Source organism: Lepisma saccharinum, chromosome 4 (genome assembly GCF_977018435.1).
Source record: "Lepisma saccharinum chromosome 4, izLepSacc3.1, whole genome shotgun sequence".
Classification (NCBI taxonomy): domain Eukaryota; kingdom Metazoa; phylum Arthropoda; class Insecta; order Zygentoma; family Lepismatidae; genus Lepisma; species Lepisma saccharinum.
In genome coordinates, this window is record NC_139232.1 from 46,365,645 (window position 1) to 46,385,176 (window position 19,532).

A 19,532-nucleotide genomic window follows, 5' to 3' on the forward strand; every position below is an offset into this window, starting at 1 on the left:
ATTTGGTGAGTTTCTAATTATCTTTCAAGTAAACTGCATATGTGCATACTTATTACTATACTTCCACTTCAATATATAAAATTTTCACGTAAATTGCTTGGATAGTTTAAACAATATTTGACATCTTGTCTTGCTGTGCAACCTTCACGGGAGATAGCCAAATTTAAATGGTATTTCATGGCAAAAAAATTGGCATTTAAATGGTAAGCGGATGGGTTAACATCATCAGTTAGTTGTTAGACTAGAGTAAATTAGTCTTTTTAATTACATATTTACTTTTCTAGAATGAAGTATGTGTAATTTGTTTAAGCAAGTGTAAAAGAGGGCTTCTAAAAGTACTTGATGTTAGCAAAAACATGATTATAAACTTGGTGCACAACCTTACAAGTAATTCTGCCGGCACCCATGCTCATGGGTCCAATGAAGTGTAATATCCTTCAAGGTGGCTCCTGGACTGAAACATGTTGAGAACCACTGGTTTATAGGTTTGCCAGGATTATACTGAAAAACATGGGACAGTCAAGGAATTTGGTTTAGCAAAATGAGAATGAGTGAAAACCATAGTCTCAACATTTCACTCGTTTGATATGCATAACTAGGGATGAGACACATTAATCAGTACTCTGTTGGCATTTGTGGTTCAGCCACCTCTTTAATTAAAATAAGTTTTACCTTGTGAAAAGAACTGTGTATTTAGATGTTTTATTTATAAAACTGGGGTATGTAAATTATGTATACCTTTATATCCATTAAAATTGCACCAAATTAATTGGTAAAATTATCTGCAATTTTACTAATTAACTGACATTCCTGTATCCATTGATAAGAGTGCAAATTGTACAGTTCCATCCCTACTGTGTAGGGGTGTAAGGGGTTAATGTCCCGTAAGCACCCAAATGTCAACCTCATTTCCATGTAGCACACTCAGGTAAATTACATTTGTAGAGGCCAGCAAAGCTATGGTGTGTGTACCACAAGTCAGTAGTATAATCCTCTGTAGGGCTGAGTGTTGTCCTGTGCTGAAACACACTGAAAAGATTTGTTCCTCATAGATACGTGTTAATTTTAGTTATGGTAAGGGCTTGACACAATATAATATGATGGGATCAAATAGCTAAAGTGCTGGTGTAACCAAAACTTCAATGTCAATCTGTGTCGGTAGATACAAGAGGATTGATTTATTTTGTTTATTTTACTCTTTTCTGCCACTTTTGGCTAATTGCAAAGAGAAGGGTGAGTGATATGATGAAATTGATGAAGCAACACTCGCAAAGAACACCCGTGCCCTGACGTCGTAGTGTGATGTGCATATACAGAAGAAGTCTCTAAATCACTTGTAATAATTAAATCTACTTTTAACCATGGTGAATTATTTATCACTAAATAAATTTGAATATACTTTTTACTAATAGCATTGGCTTTTTCTTACTAGGTAAGCAACTGTCCTGCAAAGCCAGCACGTTACGGTGCCAATCCGCCAACAGTAGAAGTGAACGATAGCATAATATCTCTGCTGCTGAAGCTTCACTCTCACCTCTCTGGTATCCCAGACAGCTTTAATTTGGAGGAAGGTGAAAGTAGCAGTGACTGTAGAATAGGGGATGGGCCTTTCTTTGTCGAGAAACTCTTGAACAAAATTGGAGCTCTTGATCCATTGTGTAAAGAGTGCATAGTGGAAACTAAGAACAAATTGTGGCCTAAGAAACAAGAAGAAGGCGAAGAGGAGAAGAAGGAGAGGGAAGCTAGGGAAAGAGAAGAAAGGAGGAGAAAAGCCAAAGAGAGACAGCAGAAGCTAATGGCGGAGTTTGCGACCAAACAGAAACAGTTTATGGAAAAAGCTATGGAGACAGGTGAGTTTTGTGTGTGTTTTTGCTGAATATTAATTTCTGAGCTGTCTGTTTTGGAAAGAAAAAAAAATATTGTTGTAGACTTTAGATGTAGTTAGATATTACACATCTAAAGTCCTGAAACTACTTTATAATTCTTATTTGTTCCATGTACTCAACATTGCATATATGTGGGGTGATTAGAAAAAAAGTGATAACGGCCATAAATTTTGATGTAGTTGTAATAAGAGTCAGGTAAATATGTGTGTGTACAGATATCTAGCTACACATTGACTGTTCAGAATCTGTTGAAAGTGGTTGTACATTTGGAAAATTGGGCAAGAGTGGAAGTGAGGATTGTGATTTGTTGTGAGCCAAATAGGTTTTGGCTGCCCAGATCCATAGCTAACTGGTGGAAGTTTATCGTGAAGGTGTGATGTCAATGCAGCTTGTAGCAAAATGGTGTCATAGCTTTGAAGCAATGCAGTAAAATGCAATGCCAGAAAAAGTTCTGGATTCTGTTTTCTGGAACTTGTGTGGCTTCTTACCAGTGGAATACCTGAAACATGGTTGCACTGTTAATGGCGAATGCCTATTGTGAAACGCTTCCGTATTTATGGGAGGCTATCAGGCTAGGTCTTGTATGCAGTAAAGTGTTCATTATTCACAATAATGCACCTTTTAAGGAACACATGTCTGGATCCTACTTTCAGAGGAATGAAGATGTGAAAACCCTGCTTCCAGATGTTTCCGAAATCTTGATGCAAATTTTGTTCAACCATCATGATCAACTTAATCTCACACTGTGTTTGAACAGGAACAGTGATTCAACAAATCATCAGAGTAACCCATAAGCTATAACACGATGGACAAACTTTTACTTGCATTTTTCTCAGTTCCATACTTTTGTGTGCTCTCATGTTTTACTCCCAAACAGCTTATTTAAGTACAAGGGCAAATTGAAAAGCCTTTGCCCCATTTTTTTTTCAGCTAAAATAATAAACAAGCAGGGAAATCAAAATGTAGGAATTGTTCTATGTACCTTGCACTACTTCTTCACATAGTCACCACAACGGTTCAGGCATTTGTCCCATCACACCACTAGTTTCGAGTGCTGCTGTTGTAGAATTTGCCCAGTTAATAGTGGAACCCCCACCGGACAACGGTCTTAGTTTTGTCGTCGCAAATGCACCTGTATCCTGCCAGGAACTTCTTCAGTAGACTGAACACATGGAAATCACTGGGGGCGAGGTCTGTACTATACAGTGCATGCTCCACAATCTTCCTTGGAATGACTGAAGTCTGTCGATGGTCCTGTTTGCCACATGAGGCCTGGCATTATCGTGGAGTATAACCACATGGTCCACATCGAGAACCCCTTGGTGCTTTTTTGTGATTGGCACCTTGCAGACATGAGTGTGCCACAATAACTGTCAGCATTGATTGATGGTGTCTCCTCATGGCATGAAATCCAGTAGGAGTAGTCCTCTGCGATCCCAGAAGACCGTGAGCAATGTTTTCCATTGTGAGCGAGGATGCCCTGACCGCTCATTGTTATGAAGGTCTTCTCGGCCATTTTCGAACTCACAACACCACCACCACACACTTCTCAAAGCGAAACACTTGTCCCCATATGCCGGCTACATTTCCCTATAGATCTCGGTGGGCGTTCGTTCCTTTCTCCATAGAAAACTAATAACACTTCGCTGCTCATACGACGTGAACGTGTTGAGTACTTTGCAAACTGACAGCAGCACCATGGTACGTAGAAGCCGAGAGTTAATGCTGGGTCATTCCAAGAAAAACCTATTACATTGAATATATATTTTGGTTTCTCAATATCACTAATATTTCAGCTGAAAAAAAAATAGGGGCAAAGTCTTTTCGATTTTGCTCTCGTACAAAACAAATAAACAATTTTAAAATACTTGGCTTTTGCAAAGCACTTTTTCCCCTGTAAGAAATGGTCATTAATTTACAGGTCTGTAATGAATATATATAGAAGTTCTGCATTAAATACTCCTTTAGTTTTCTTTTTTATGTTAGATTAGAGCATGATTGATGCAATGTGCCTGATCGATATGTTGAGATTCAACTCGCAGTCTGCTTCTACTGTTTCCGTGGCAATAGACATTTTTTTTCTCAAATATTTATTTTGATTATTGTTTTCATAATTGATAATTTTCATAATTAAAGCCTTGGGTAGTAAAATGTTTGGAAGCATTCCAAAGTTATTATTATTATTATTATTATTATTATTCATAATTTCATAATTTCAACTTTTAATAAACTTGAACTGCCTAGCAGACTAATTGATGTTTTTTCTTTGTTACGCAGAGGAAGATGGTAAACACAGTTTAGACCAAAATGATGAAGAAAGCATGATTGCAAGCAAAAAGGAGTATGACTGTGTTATCTGTAACCAAACAACACCAAGCACTGATGAAAAACCAATGGGTCTTGTTGTTCTTGTACAGGTTTGTTTTTATTTTTTTATACACCTTGAAGTTATTGCTTCTGATTGTTGTTGTTATTGAAATAGTAACATTTGTACTGTATGTAATGTTCCATCTTGCACTTTCATTGTATTAGTATTATTTTTATCTGTTCACACATGTTCATGTAACATGAGACAGTCACAGGATTAATAGAGAAGAAAAACTTACACACTTGGAAAATGTAAGTATGTTTAGGCTAGTCTTACACCGGTTGCCAGAGGGGTTTCCCCCCTAATACTATCGGAAATTTAGTGTAGAGAAATTGTATCACCATTATTAAACAATATTAAAAATTATAAGTATTTCTCTAGCCGACAAAGATCCAAGCAATTACAGAGGGGGTGAATTTTATGCAGTTGAATTGAATTGAATTGAATTGAATTGAATTTAAAATTTTGGGAGCATCAGCACTTAGGCTATTTTGCTCCCGTCACATTATACGGGGGCCAGCCCCTTATCGTTACAAATAGCAACTCGAACGTTGCAGAACTAAAATCATAAAATATTAAAATGTTCTGACTTTCGTTAAAAGCTGAGGCTGTAAAGGGGCACTCAGCACACGTAAGGACAAAAGAACAGGACAATACAAACAAAATTATACTGGCCATGAGGCCAGTCGCCAGAGCCTCGTTAGTCTTCAGTCCAGGGTGTACTAACGTGGAAGTGAGGTTGACATTTGGGTGTACTACATGGAAGGTCACCCCTTACACCCCTTTATGCAGTTGAATTACCAAAATTCGTTATCTAGCAAATTTCTTGTTATTAGCACTCCTACACATTTTATTCATTAGTTACGTTACTTCTACGTGTTTGCAGAATAAATTGCCCATATTAGGAAATCAGTAGAGGCAATTGGGTGCCAAGTGGGTAAAACAATTTATTTTTCTTGACAAAAAGTGAGTGGGTTAACCGCTGCCCCCTAACGACCATCACTGTCTGAAATGAATAAACTATGTGTAATTGTTTTGAATCTGCTGCATGAAACCATGTTTTACTCTCCGAACCACAGAGAGGAGAAAAAAGGAAGGGCAAAGAACGTTGGTACCACAGAAGTTTGAATTCTTCTAGTGATTTTCGGCAGGTCAGGATACACACTACATATGCCCTTGTTCCATGCCAAACAGTGAAATGAAATGAGGTTTTTCTTTCTCTGATTGAACTTTCATGAACGCTTTGGCTCCCCTAATGAAAGGGTCTGCAAACTTAATACAATGGAACATCAATTGTATGTTCTGGGATTTTATATTTTCCCCAATTGTACATTCAGTCTTGTTTGTTGAATGTTTTAAAATTTCTCCCAATTTTATGTTGCCCTACATTTTCAGTTTGGTACCCTGAAAAATGTAAAATCGAGATTTCACTGTACTCTTACAACTACATAAGTGTGCTAGTGAAGAGGAAATGTTTATTATGTGCAATAAGTATAGTTTTAAAATCAAATTTAGGATTATATTAACCATTTTCACAAATGCCACTTTTGATTCCAAAATGTGACCAGTGTTTGTACCAAGTTCTTGATGTTTTATTCACCATAAACATATGGCTCAGTGAAACAATGAACTAGAAATATTAATTCAATTGAACAGTTTTCCAGTATGTGATTAGTTTAATAGTATCTCTCTTTTGGTTCCCACTGCCCCTATTTGTAAATCTATGCCAGTGTCTATGGTAGAAAGCACCTAGTACCTGCAGGTGTTACAAAGATTATATTTTTCCAATTTGTAGCAGAGGACAATGAAGTTCAAGATATGTTTAACAATTAGCCATAATCTTTTAGGAGCAGTGTAAGTTTTACTCAAAATGTTATATTTGTTTTATAGGCTTCAAGTGTGTTGGGACACAAAAGAAAATCGTCAGAAAATCCAATTCTTCCAACCAATGATGAAGAAAAGCAAAATCTGCGAAGAGATGATAGCTTAGCTAGTGAATTTGATCGTCGGATTGAAGAGGTTGACAGACAGTTTGACAGTGTATGTATGAAGTAATGAAATATTGTATAGTGAAATCATCTTTCATCCTAAATATGTATTCTTTATATTTACAAGTGCCTTTGATTTGCTTTATTTTACTTAGCTTTTTGTGCCACTTTTGGTTAATTTGCGAAGATGGGGATGAGGGGTGACATGATGAAATTGATGACACACATAAACATCCATGCCAAGCCGAGATTTGAACTGGGGACCCCTGGCATCGTTGCGCAATGTCCACAAGTGCCTTTGAACATATGAAATGAAACCTTATATTGAAAGCTGTTACAAGGTTTTAATTGTTTTTAAGTTATGTCTCACTATTCTATTTTAATTATATGCTACTTTCATTCCTGCACCTTGAGTTCTGTAGCTGCCATTTACCTACCACTTTGATACTATTTATTCCTTGATTTTCATTGAAAATCAATTATCTCTTAGAATACAGCCTGTAAGCTAATTTTGACAGTTGGTCCATGATGTACCAGCACTATGTGACCGCAATTAACATGTCACATACTACTGATGATATTTCAGTTTTGTCTCTTTTGTTCATTTCACGTAAAGGTATGCGATAATCAAATTCCTTTGCCCTGCAGGTCTCACATTAAACTGGAAGTGAACAGGAAAATTCCAAAACGCAACACTGCTACATACCTGCAGTCATGCCAAGTTACCTAGCATCCTTCTAGACTAGGGTACTTACTGGCATCGATGATATTTGAGTCGATGTCCATTACATTACATCATTTTAATTTATTTTTTTAATGAACTATAACTATCTATTGAACAATTATCTACACAACTTCACACAGTTGTAGGACCCTAACAGGACTACATTTTAGAATTGTCTCATTCACTTTAGTTTATTGTTGTCAAATTTAAATTTCCTTCTAATTGATCTTTTTTGGGAAGGATATACCAAATTTCTCTCCAAGAGCATGATTCTTTGAGAAAGAGAAACAAAACTAACCACACCTGTTTATAGTAAATTGTTTTCCTCCCTCAGCCAATGCTACATCTTGCTAATTAAACTGCCCTATGCCTAGAGACATGCATATATAGTCAAACCCCGATTTTACATTTTTCAGGGGCCCGTAAATATAAAACGTAAAATCCGGGAAACTTAAAAAATATGAAAACGTAAGGGAGGGGTGAAACTCAAGTGTCAGTAAGAACACAATCAACTTTTTAGGGGGTATATTGTGTCACAAATTATTTAACAACAGGATATAAGTATGATGATGAATTTCTAAGGACAAAAGCAAGACGTGCTGTGAAAGGCAATAACGGATTAACGGGATCCACTTTCGAAGGTAGGAACGGTGGATGACTGCTTCTAACTGCCACCTATTAGGTGCAGTTTATGCATCTGATCCTGTGAGATCTCTCTCTGTAAATTGGTAATTAGTTGCTATTTTTAGAAGTCCCGTGTAATTGGAGGGTGATCATTTATAGCTGGATGCCAAGCATCTTTATATACTGTAATCAAAGTGTCCTCAAGACCTGCAGAATGGTTCAGATTCCACTTTGAGCTGCATATGTATCCAGTCCCGATCAGCCCAACAGTATGAAGTGAACAAAACAAGCTTTGTAAAACTTACGCATTATTAGAGATCACAATAAATTATCAGAGACGCGCGCAGGTTTTTCGAAAGGGGGAATGGGGTTACGTATACTTTTTATAGTAGTCAGCCCTCATGTTGCCATCTTTTCCTGCCTTGACGTGTCTTCTTTTTTTTTTTTTAGAAATACTGGCTTATGATCCCCATCATCCTCCTTTGGGCACGCCACTGATTATCTACATCCATGCTAATTGACGATTTATTGTTGGATTAGGAAGTCTTGCGGAGGGCAAACACCCCTTTCATCAATAGTTTCCCCGTAAATAACAAGTTTTTTTTTCCCGAATGTTTAATATTGCGTGATTTATTTTCATCACGTGAATGGTTCCAAAGAAAAGCGGTGATTATATTATTCTTAGCATCATGGCCACGGTGGCTCAGTCGGTAACGCATCTGGGTTCGATCCCCGGCCGGTTCAAATCCGGGAACTTTTCTAACGGTGGAAGCGGCCCCGGCACCTACCCAGCGTCGAATAACAATGGGTACCTGGGGGAAACCCTGGGGGGTAAAGGCAGTCAGGGGCATGATGCTGATCACATCACCCCCACTCACGACCGGATCAAGAAAGTGTGTGGCGTTATCCCCCCACACCCCCTATACGCCTTCATGGCGTGGTGCTATGCACAGGGGAACACTTTACCTTCTTTTTTTCATGTGCATTTTCTTCCTGCACTGCTCTGTGTGTTCAAGGTGTATTTCAGAAGGCAGAACAAGAAAAGAGAGAAAAAAATGCTTTTCATTTTCTAACTCCTCGCTTTGTGTCATACTCGTGTTTCCTAATCGTCAAAACAAGACAACCTTCGAAGAGGAGATTCAAAACAATGCCATTTTCTTCCCTTCAGAGTGGATGAGTCATACCTCTGACGAAACATTTGGTTGCCAGCTGCCCGTTGCTCGCAGACACCCATCCCACCAGTTTGTATTGGAAGGGAAGGGAGGGGAAGGGGGAGACCCAACAAACAGGTGGTGGGTGTGCTTATTCTCGGCCAAGTTGCAGGAAGAAAGAAGGAAGGAAGGAGGAGGGAGGGGAGAAGGATTACTGCTCCCATGTTGTCATGTCAAAGCTTCACTAAAGAATGATAAAGGGGCTGAATCCTTCAATTACTGCATAGCTCTGCTGATACCATAGGGAGCATGAGAAAGCAAACGCCCCCCCCCCCCTTACCTGCAAATGAGAAAAAGGTGAAGGTAAAGTTTCCCATGAAATTTGCACCATGCACATATATATACACTATCTGGCCATTCGTCACCGGACACCCCACCAAAGGCATGTGGAAGCATCATGGTGTGGTCATGCTTCTCCTGGTATGGTCTTGGTCCCCTTGTGTTAGTGCGTGGAAACATGAATGCAGATGCATACCTAACGATCCTGGACAATTCTGCGCTACCGACATTGTGGGCACAATTCGGTAGTGGTCCTTATCTGTTTCAGCACGACAATGCCCCATGTCATACGGCAGGTGTGATCAACACGTGGTTCGAGGATATGGGTGTGCAAAAACTTGATTGGCCCGCCCAAAGTCCTGATCTCAACCTGAATGAGCATCTTTGGGACGAGTTGGAGCGCCGGTTGAGAGCCAGGCCACACCCCCCAAAAAACACTAAAGAGTTGTTCGCCGCTTTGCAAGAGGAATGGAGCAGGATTCCCGTCGAAACCTATCGCAATTTGGTGGACAGTCTTCCTCAGAGGGTTGTGGCTGTACTTGCTGCGAAGGGTGGCCCCACACGATACTGACGGACGCCTGAAACCGGATTAAAGTACTCGTTCCAGGTGTCCGGTGACGAATGGCCAGATAGTGTATATAGGGATATGTGGGAGATGATGTGATCAGCACCATGCTCCGGCTGCCTTTACCGCACATATATTTTGGGGAGGGGGCCAATTTGAAGGTGACGTGATCAGCACCCTGCTTGGGCAGCCCCCTTACTCTTTTGGCCCAAATACGTATTTTAATGGCATTTAGATGTGCATTAAATTTGGCTGCTCTCACAAAATATTGCCGCACCCCTTGTTTATTCATGCATTTTTCCTGGCACCATCACTTTTTAACATACGAGTCACGCAATGTGCATAGAGAAAACATTCTCTGCCTCACATAAAAGAATCATTTATCCCAACCTCGTTCCCCCCTCCCCCCATACAATTGATTTTTGACACAAATATTTTTCAGTCAGTGAGTAAAATATTGTCCTATCTGCCCATAGAAAAAAATGATCACTTTAGCTTGTGCGTTTTCAGTTTCATTCTGATAACCAGATGATATAGTGTTCATTGGAAAAACTTAGGGTTAAAAATTATCAAACTACATCCAATCATATTTTCTTAGGAATCTAAACGAATTTCCATTGAAAAAAAAGTGCATTAGTTATCCAGTATGGCAAATCCTTATTTTTTTCCCATTTTCAACATTGCAAACAAGAAGAAAGGAAAAGTTTTTACAAAACAAGTCCCCCTCTTTTTTTTTTTTTTGTTCCCGTCAACTAGGAAGGATTCGTAAATGTGTGGGCAAAGATGCGAGTAGTGATCGAGTCTCGTTGTCAATTTTCCACTTGCGTTTTTGTGGAGGGGAAGGGCAAACAAAGACACCTCAATCACACATTGTGTCCAAACTCTAGGGAAGGCAGCATTTAGAAAGAATCGGTATGGCAACAGTGCGCTTGTTGTCTGAACCTGCGGCAGAAGGATCGGCCCATTTCATCTTCAGGGGGAATGCAAGAAGTGCCGTTTTCCCTTCCTGTCCCTCAAGGGAGGTATGACAAATGCAAGTTGTACCCCCCCCCCTGCCACCTTCCACTGACCATGCCTCTTCGCTCCCTCCTCTTGCACGAAAGCCTAACATCTGGAAGTTCAAGGTTGCGTCGTGAATGAAACCGCTGCAGAAGCAAGAAATAGGAGGGAGAAGTCGCGTAGTCAACAAAACAGGTTTCTGCCTAATTTCAAGACATCGCCACGGCTCGGAAAACGTATAAAGCGGGAAACGGGAGTTAGAGCGAACATAAAATTGAGGTGAACGTCCTATTATTTAACATGCCCTTTTGCCAGGGCCTGACTGGATAAATGTATTAAGCGGGAAAACATATAATGTGGGAACGTAATATCGGGGTTTCACTGTACTATTTTTGATAGACACACTAAATGTGAGAGAGATTACATGCTGTAATGTTCATTTTTCATGTTTTTGAAAGGTGCCAGGTAGATTTTCCTTCCATGTTTTGTCACGAAATGATGCAAAATAAACTCTTAAAACAAAATTTATAGAGATTTTTATCGACACAACACTTTCTGAAGTCTTGAATTATCTGTGAGTTGTGCAAAATTACAGAAAATTGAATAATTCTGGTGTAAATATTTTGGCAAGCAAAAATAAACTTTATTATACACAAGAACGAATTTAATACTATGATGCTTTTAAAAAAGAAGTGGTTTTTTTTTTGTGTGTAATGAGTATAGTTTTTAAGTCAAGTTTAGGATTTTTTTCAGCACTTTGACACCAAAATGCCATTTTACACTGCTTTTGATCCCAAAATGTGCCTACTTTTTGTACTGAAACATTAATATTTTATTCACTATAAATATGTGTCCATGCCTATGCCATCATAACTATTGACCACATATTAAGAAAGAATTAAATATTTTTAAGTTTAATTTAGTATTCTATTTATATATTCCAAACTTGAAATTTTTCTTTCAGGTCTCCTGGCTTCTGTCTGTAAATTTAGGTTGGGAAGGTGGAGTTCATGTCCAAACATGTGGTCATCACCTTCATTTGGACTGTCTCAAGTCATATTTGCATTCTTTACGGAGTCAGCAACGTCAGCAAAATCTTGCAGTTGATAGGTATGAAAGTTTTGAAAAGTTTGTTGTAAAAGAAGAGAATCATATTACATAAACTATGCAATTACATGTAGTTAAGATGACAATCAAAGCAGTTGGTTGGGCCGTTTTCAACTTACAGTGACAACTATTACAAACCATTTATTTATTAACTTAATTTGAAATTCATGTAGAGGGGAATAAACAACGCGATTTATAATATAAGATGTAAGCGAGTTACTAAAAATATATCCGCGAAACTTACTTGTAAATGTTCTATTAATTTGGGAACTCGATGCTTCACTGTTAGGTTGACTTCCGGTTCCTGTTGTTGTTTCCTCGAGTACCGCTACGGGTGCTGGTGTAGCCATTTCGCCTGCTGCGCACGATGGGTTTGAGCTGTTGTAATAACGGAAGCCAAACATGATGAGCCTGACAGCTGTCACTATTCAGCTTGTGCGGAAAGTGCATAATGTCATGTGTCTCTTTGATTTTGGTGTTGATTAGGGTGTGTGATACATGCCTAACTGAAACTTTTTGTATCCTGTGTTTGTTGAACTTGAGGTGCCTTGCTAGTCTGGTAGTGGGTTGGTTTTTTTTTGCGTCCGCTCAACAGCTCAAACCCATCGCGTGCAGCAGACGAAATGGCTACACCAGCGGTAGTCGAGGAAACAACAACAAGAACCGGAAGTCAACCTAACAGTGAAGCATCGAGTTCCCAAGTGGATGGTGGCAGTGGCCACCGAAATTAATAGAACATTTAGAAGTAAGTTTCGCGGATATATCTTTAGTAACTCGCTTACGTCAAATATTAATTTGAAAATTTAGATTTTTTTTAAAGTAATACCTTTAACTTTAACCATGTTTATGCTATAAATATTAACTTCCTACATAAGTAAATGTTAATTACATGTTAATTGCAAAACAAAAAAAGTATTTATATTTGACAGTTTGTGATTTTATGACAGCGAGTCACTAAACTTGATAGATGAATAGAGTATATGTATATGTATATTTTGCAAGCTTAATTGCAATAGTGAGATATGGTACATAAATTAAAGAAGGTTGAAAAGAAAATTATCATGTTCATTACTGGCAAATTTCAACAGGATTTTAAGAATAATATTGAATGCAACTTTTCATATGATTATTATTTCAAAACTGACTCTGAAAATATGGTTCTCTAAGGTAGATTTTATATTGAATGTGGATCATTTCTAAAAATTAATTTGGTGATAGTTGTATCAGGTTGGAATCATAGTGGGGCCAGACTGTGTTAAAATGAGGAAAATTTTGTATTTATGTTAATATGACAATGTAGCATGATTTTTCCCTATTGCCTGGACCCACATATTAAATGATGATAAATCTACTTTGTAATTTTTGCCCTTCGAAACATTGACCATATATTTTTGCTAAGTTAATTGAATACATACCATGTAAGACAAGTGCTTTCTACAATATTTTTTTATATATATCTGTTACATCTTTTTAATGGGCTTCAATTATGTTTTCTTTAGGGGAGAATATTGGTGTCCATTGTGTCGACAGTTAGCCAACTCTGTACTTCCTCTGTCACCCCAGCTTGGAGAGTGTGCAGTTGTAGCAAGATCAAGACCCAATAGTATGGCAACAATTGTTGCTGAATTAACGAATCTTCTGAAAGAAAACCCTTCATCAAATGTAAGTGTTTAGGTAAATAAAGGGTTATTCAATAATGTGATGTTGACAACTCTTCATGTTTATTGTAATAGAAGTTCATAATTATTAAAATGAAAGAGGTATCCAATGGAAGCTTACGGACCATAGAACTTACAATGACAAAAGTTTTCAAAGTGTACTCTAGGTGTAACCCTGCATACATTAAGGCAATAGTCAAATTTAGCCTATACTTTCTCTATATTTTCATGATTGTCTTTGGTGATGTCTCAGTTATGCATTCTCATAAGTCCTCGGAGGTTGCAGGGAGCAGGGGGAAAACACCTATTCTTTACAAAACTCCAAAGTATAAACATAACCATGAGCATAAGATCTTCCTGAGTGACTACAGTTAGGATGAAATTTTAATTGATTACTTTTCCACTATATTGTAGAGTTCTTTTTTAATAACCCTGTATAAAGTTCATTTTATTGTATTATTGAATTTCGGTGTTATTTTTAGGGTAAATATGCATTGTAACTTGAAATTTTAAATGGCGATCAGTCCTTTTTTTTCTTAGGTCTAAGCTGATACTAATGTATGTTAGAACTGATTCACCGATACTGGTTGATATTTTCCTGAAATTTGGGTATTTGGGGAAGGGGAGGGGAGGGCTACACACAAATGCTTGTAATATTTTGAGTTAAATCCTGAAAATTATGCAAAATTAAAAGTTTTTATTTATTTTCCAACAATATTTTCATGGCCGCAGTGGCTCAGTCGGTAATGCGTCTGACTACCATGCTAAAGGTCCCGGGTTCGATCCCCGGCCTGTTCAAATCCGGGAACTTTTCTATCGATGGAAGCGGCCCCGGCGCCCACCCAGCGTCGAATAACATGGGTACCTCGGGAAACCTGGGGGGTAAAGGCAGTCAGGGGCATGGTGCGGATCACATCACCCCCACTTACGACCAGATCAAGAAAGTGTGGAGTGTTACCCCCACACCCCTATACGCCTTCATGGCGTGATGCTAAGCACAGGGGAACACTTTACTTTACTTTACTTTATGTCATGAAAAATTGAAGTTTTTGATTAAATTATACCTATTTTAATGTTCCAATTTAATTCTTGCATATTTTTTTAAAAAAATATTATAAATAGATTGTTTCAAGCATTGATATAGGTTTAAAGTGGTATGAATCAGCTCAGCCCTATTAATTATAATAGGGTTAGACTAGTCACACTAGTTGCAAAACAATATTTACATTCCACAAAAGTGTGTAAATGCATAGATAGGAAATGAACTGGTAGCTTGTTAGCTTGAAGCTAGGATTTTGTAGGAAGAAATTGAGTCATTGGTACATAGTAGACTCAACTTGAAACAAAAGTCTTGCAGCATGCTAGGTGGTTATTTCTTATTGTTGAATCCTTCTGTCATCTGTTACGTAAAAGTTAAAATGTGAGACTTTATAACTTTATTTTTCCAGACCTCGTCAAATCTTGCAGAAGCAATGGGCAAATCCATGGAGGATATGACAAGCATCACTTACCTCAAATACAAACAGAAGAGCTCTATGCCAAGCCCTCAAAGTTTATTCTTGTTTGTTTGTTCAATTGCACGCACTAATCTTGAGGTTGAGATAGTACAGCGTGGAGGTTCACTTTGTATGCCAGTGTCTGAAAGCGCTGCTGCCCTTACTCCAAAGAGATCATGCATTGGTAAGGAAACTATTATATGTTGTTACAGTTGGAAGTGGTAAGGAAAAAACCTGGCCTTTTTCCCCTCAAAAGTGTTTCAAATCAGTAAAAATACATTAGTTGGCAGCTTTCATCTACATAAATAGTATTTACAAAAAATCAGTCTGTGTGTTATCTTCACAATTCGGTACACTTATTAAATATAACTACATAGTACGTGCACATTCACATAACTAGAGTAGTTTTCTAAATATAATCTAATAATATATAGAAATTTTGGCAAAAAATACAGGCTCAACCAGGACTCAAACCTGGTCTCTGGCATACCATGCCATTGCTCTACCAACTGAGCTACCGAGTCGACCCTTGCTTCACCTGCTTTTTTGCTGTTGCTGTTTTGGTCTGTCAGTGCTACCACAATGTGATCTGTTGCCTTTGAAGCACTGTTGTCATCGATGATGCCTAGTTTCTTCCATTGTAGAGATGTAAATTATCTTGCGATTTAGCACACATGAGATGAAATGTGTAGAAATTTTAGCAAAGTATTCACTCCGTGTGCAAAATCGCAGGATAATATAATTATCACTGTTTGAATTTGACATATGAACATCCACTAAAAGACAGCCATTTTCCAACAATGTTCGTAATTATAAGTAGCTTAGGGTTCTACAGCCTAAATTAAGTCTATCTCCCTTGTAGTATCATACTGGTCTTAGTATTAAACTGGGTATACAGGGTGTATCATGAGAAATAGTGCAAACTGACACAGTTGAAAGTACACGATAATAGAAGCAGAAAAGTCTCTGTAAACCAGGGTCTGCAAACGAGCCATTTTCGAGATAGTTGTGTGTGTGTAGTTACAAGCCGCCACCGACTTCATTATTTGTAAACGTCGTCTAAGTTGGTAAAATGCTAATAATGTGTGTGAATGTGTGGTTAGAAGCTGTCACTGATTCAGGGTGGCTACTCACTGGAAATTATGTGTGAATTATTGTCTCCAGGAATTATACGTGAATCCTGCGTGATTTTCTCCCCGTAGATGTGAAAAATTGCAACTTTTATAAATCCAAATTCAATTGAATTTATACATATTTATAAATACCCTGAAACAAGTTATTCACAGTTTAGCTTTTATGTTTATGGAGGAAAGTGAATAAATCTGTGTGGAGAATAAACAGAATTATCTCAGTTCATTTGATTTGTTAGTGTCCTTTGTAGAACAATCTATCTGACATATGGAAAATTATTGCAAGATAAGATATTTTGAAGCTGATTACGTAAATTTGAGTTTGAAATTCTCATACGATAAACATTTTTTTTTAGTAGATTTGCATATTCCTTGACATTTGTGACTTGTGTTTGTAGATGAATGTTGTCTCTGTGTGTAAAATGACAAATGCAAACTCTGCACCTTAAATTAAATATTTCAAATATATATATACCGTTTAATTGAATTGAATTAGATTTTTTGGATACATTGGAATCGCACAGATCCTTTATATTGTTAATATATTTGTGTGTGTGGGAGGTGAGAGGCAATAGTACATAATGTTGAAATAGAGAAAACATCTAATTATACCCTTGAATTTTTGGAAATTTCGCCTTGGAAAACGGGAATATACTTGAATTTTATCATGGTCGTAGAGTAGCCACCCTGTGATTGCATTTTGTAAACACAGTGTGTTTTACTCCTTGCACGTCCCGAGGTTTGGTCTTTGTTTACAAAACAGAACATTGCCGAGAGGTGGCGTTGTAATCAGTACAGAGAATTGTACATGCTTGTGACCAATTCCGAAATGACCCAGTAGTGTTTGAAACAATTCGAAACTCAATGCGGAATCGAGTACAGTATTGCATCCAGATGCAAGGACAACACTTTGAACACCTCCTTTAACAGGTATGAGTGTACAGTAATTGTAACATGCAACATACTACGCAAGAAAACTAAAGGAAAAGAGAAATACAGACAAAGATGAAAAATATGTTGAAAAGAAATTTGTGTTCATTCCATTCCATAAGGGATTCTCACATAAAATTGCAAAAATTTTTAGAAGATTTAATTTCAAAATTGTTTTTAGATCACCAAGAAGTTTAGAATGTACATTTAATGAATTCAAAATGAGAAACTCTTTACCAGATGTGGAAACCACAGGAATATATAATATAAGTTGTTCATGTTCAAAGGATCATGTAGGACAAACAGCAAGGAAAATGGCAATAAGATGGTACGAACACGATTTAGACATTATAAATCTAAACCCAAGAACAGGTTTGTCAGCTCACATCATCCTAGAGAAACATTTGATTAAAAACAGAAGAGTTTTAAAAAGATTGACAGGAAACATAGATTTGAATGTCTGGGAAGCTTTGTTCATTGCAAAAGAACACTGCAATAAATTAATGAAAATGGTAACATACACTCATATCCAGTATGGAGTTTTCTTTTTCACAAATGGAGTAAGACACCATCTTTAAAATTTAATGTAACAGAAAACATCAAGAAACTTTGTGAAAACAATAATGACTTTGAATTACCTGATTATATTTGGGATTCATAATTTTAAATAAGAAATAATGTGATCAATTTTTTTTTATCTGAAATGAGAATAAAACAGACGGCTTCTTTTCACAGTAGGTTGCTATATTACAACAATGTAACATTCACAACATCCATTATATAATGTATTCTTTTTGTTTAAAAAATTGCTAACCTTTTTTATAACTGTATCTTTAGTCAAAATATAAATAAATGTCCGATGAAGGGAGAGTGTGTTCTCCTGAAACGTCACAACGAAAAACTGTTTTCTTAAGCTTGTAATAACTGTAAACTACAAGAAAATAATTCTACAATGCAAGTAATGTGTACATACAAGGAAAACATACTAACGTTTTTTAAAGTAAGTAGCATGTTCAATAGAAACAATGAGATCTCCAGTAACTTTTCTTACTGTATTATTAGCATTTTACCAGCTAGGACGACATTTACAAACAATGAAATCAGTGGCAGCTTGCACCCACACATTCGCAATTACCGTATTTACTCATGTATAATGTGCACTTTTTTCCCAAATTTTTGCACCCAAAACTTTTTTGTGTATTATGTATGGAACATTTTTTTTCATGTTTACGGAACCCTATCATGTTATATATCATTGTAAAGCTTGAATTCTGTAGTTTCTGAATATGGCAACAGTATTACATTCATGGTGGCGATACTAATGTGAATGCAGTTGAAATAAGCTCATCACAAAATGAAGGAACGTTCTGATTTTTGTAATACTTTGGATGAAAGAAAAGATAAGGAGAAAGAATATAATATTTAAAATGTATTACTGGCCAAATAATATGACACATATGTAGTGTGTAAATGCCTTAATGAAAGAAATCTTGTTCTGCTAACTGCTAGTTTGACAGTCCTGAATGGGCCTCTTATAAATGTTATGTCAGTCATGGAAGAAGTATATATTTTGAAGTTTTGTTTTAGAAAAAGTAAAAAGAAAATGAGCAAAACCACGCATAAAAGTTTAAAGGCTATTTTCCACAATTTTTCACTTTGTAATATAATGTTATTTCTTGAACCTGGATTATACTGCGCATTATACATGAGATAACATTTTTTGTCACTTTTCCCCATCAAAAACCCGGGTGCACATTATACACGCACGTGCATTATACACATGTTAATACAGTATCTCGAAAACTGCCCGTTTGCAGACCCATGTTTACTGAGACTTTTTTGCTTCTATTATCGTGTACTTTCAACTGTTCAACTGTGTCAGTTTGCGCTACTACTTATGATACACCCTGTATACACATTCATGTAATAAGTGTACTTCTGCATACATATTATGAATAGTAGTTTTTAATTGTCGGAAACATTTCATATTTGACATTAACATTTGTTTCATATTTTATGACATCAGCCTTTAAATTTGACATAAGAGGCACACATGTAAAAGTGTGGTGTGTTTTAAGTCCATTTAATGCTCAGATAGACTAATGAGGACTGCACCTACAGGTTTAAAATTGAATTCGAACCATTAGCAATAAGTCTCCACTAAGGATCAAACCTGTTACCCCTTGATTACAAGACAGCTAAACTACATGCGTAGGCACACTCGCATTTGTACGTATGGGAAAACAAACTAGTAACTAGAAGCGTGGGCTGCTGCTACACCATGTAAAACTATTTCGCTAGTTTTCCCAAAGCATGGGATTACCACATCTAAACTCTCAACTGACACTGCAAGTGAAATAGGTTAGCTGCAAATGCAGAAAAAGCCAAAATTTCCATTTTTATTAAAAGAAAAGGAAATTCTTTTTTGCAACTCCATATGTTGCATATACACTGTTGTTTTACACATGTGCACCTATTACTATGGAAGTTGATAGCAGAACTGAATGTCAAATACAAGGTATTCTAGAATTCTATATTTTAAAAAGAAGAAATTTAAAACTAAGGAG

General features: G+C 37.0%; 1 protein-coding gene across 2 annotated transcripts in view; it reads left to right on the forward strand.

Annotated features, from left to right (window-relative positions):
• Positions 1 to 19,532, forward strand: part of Ubr3 (Ubr3 ubiquitin ligase) — a 161,869-nt gene that overhangs the window by 118,599 nt on the left and 23,738 nt on the right. For both annotated transcript variants that reach the window (XM_083120461.1, XM_083120462.1), the window contains exons 19-24: positions 1,433 to 1,850; positions 4,164 to 4,303; positions 6,145 to 6,294; positions 11,609 to 11,754; positions 13,251 to 13,413; positions 14,858 to 15,089. In XM_083120461.1, the coding sequence (XP_082976587.1) occupies positions 1,433 to 1,850; positions 4,164 to 4,303; positions 6,145 to 6,294; positions 11,609 to 11,754; positions 13,251 to 13,413; positions 14,858 to 15,089 (1,249 nt within the window). The remainder of the gene's footprint in view (positions 1 to 1,432; positions 1,851 to 4,163; positions 4,304 to 6,144; positions 6,295 to 11,608; positions 11,755 to 13,250; positions 13,414 to 14,857; positions 15,090 to 19,532) is intronic.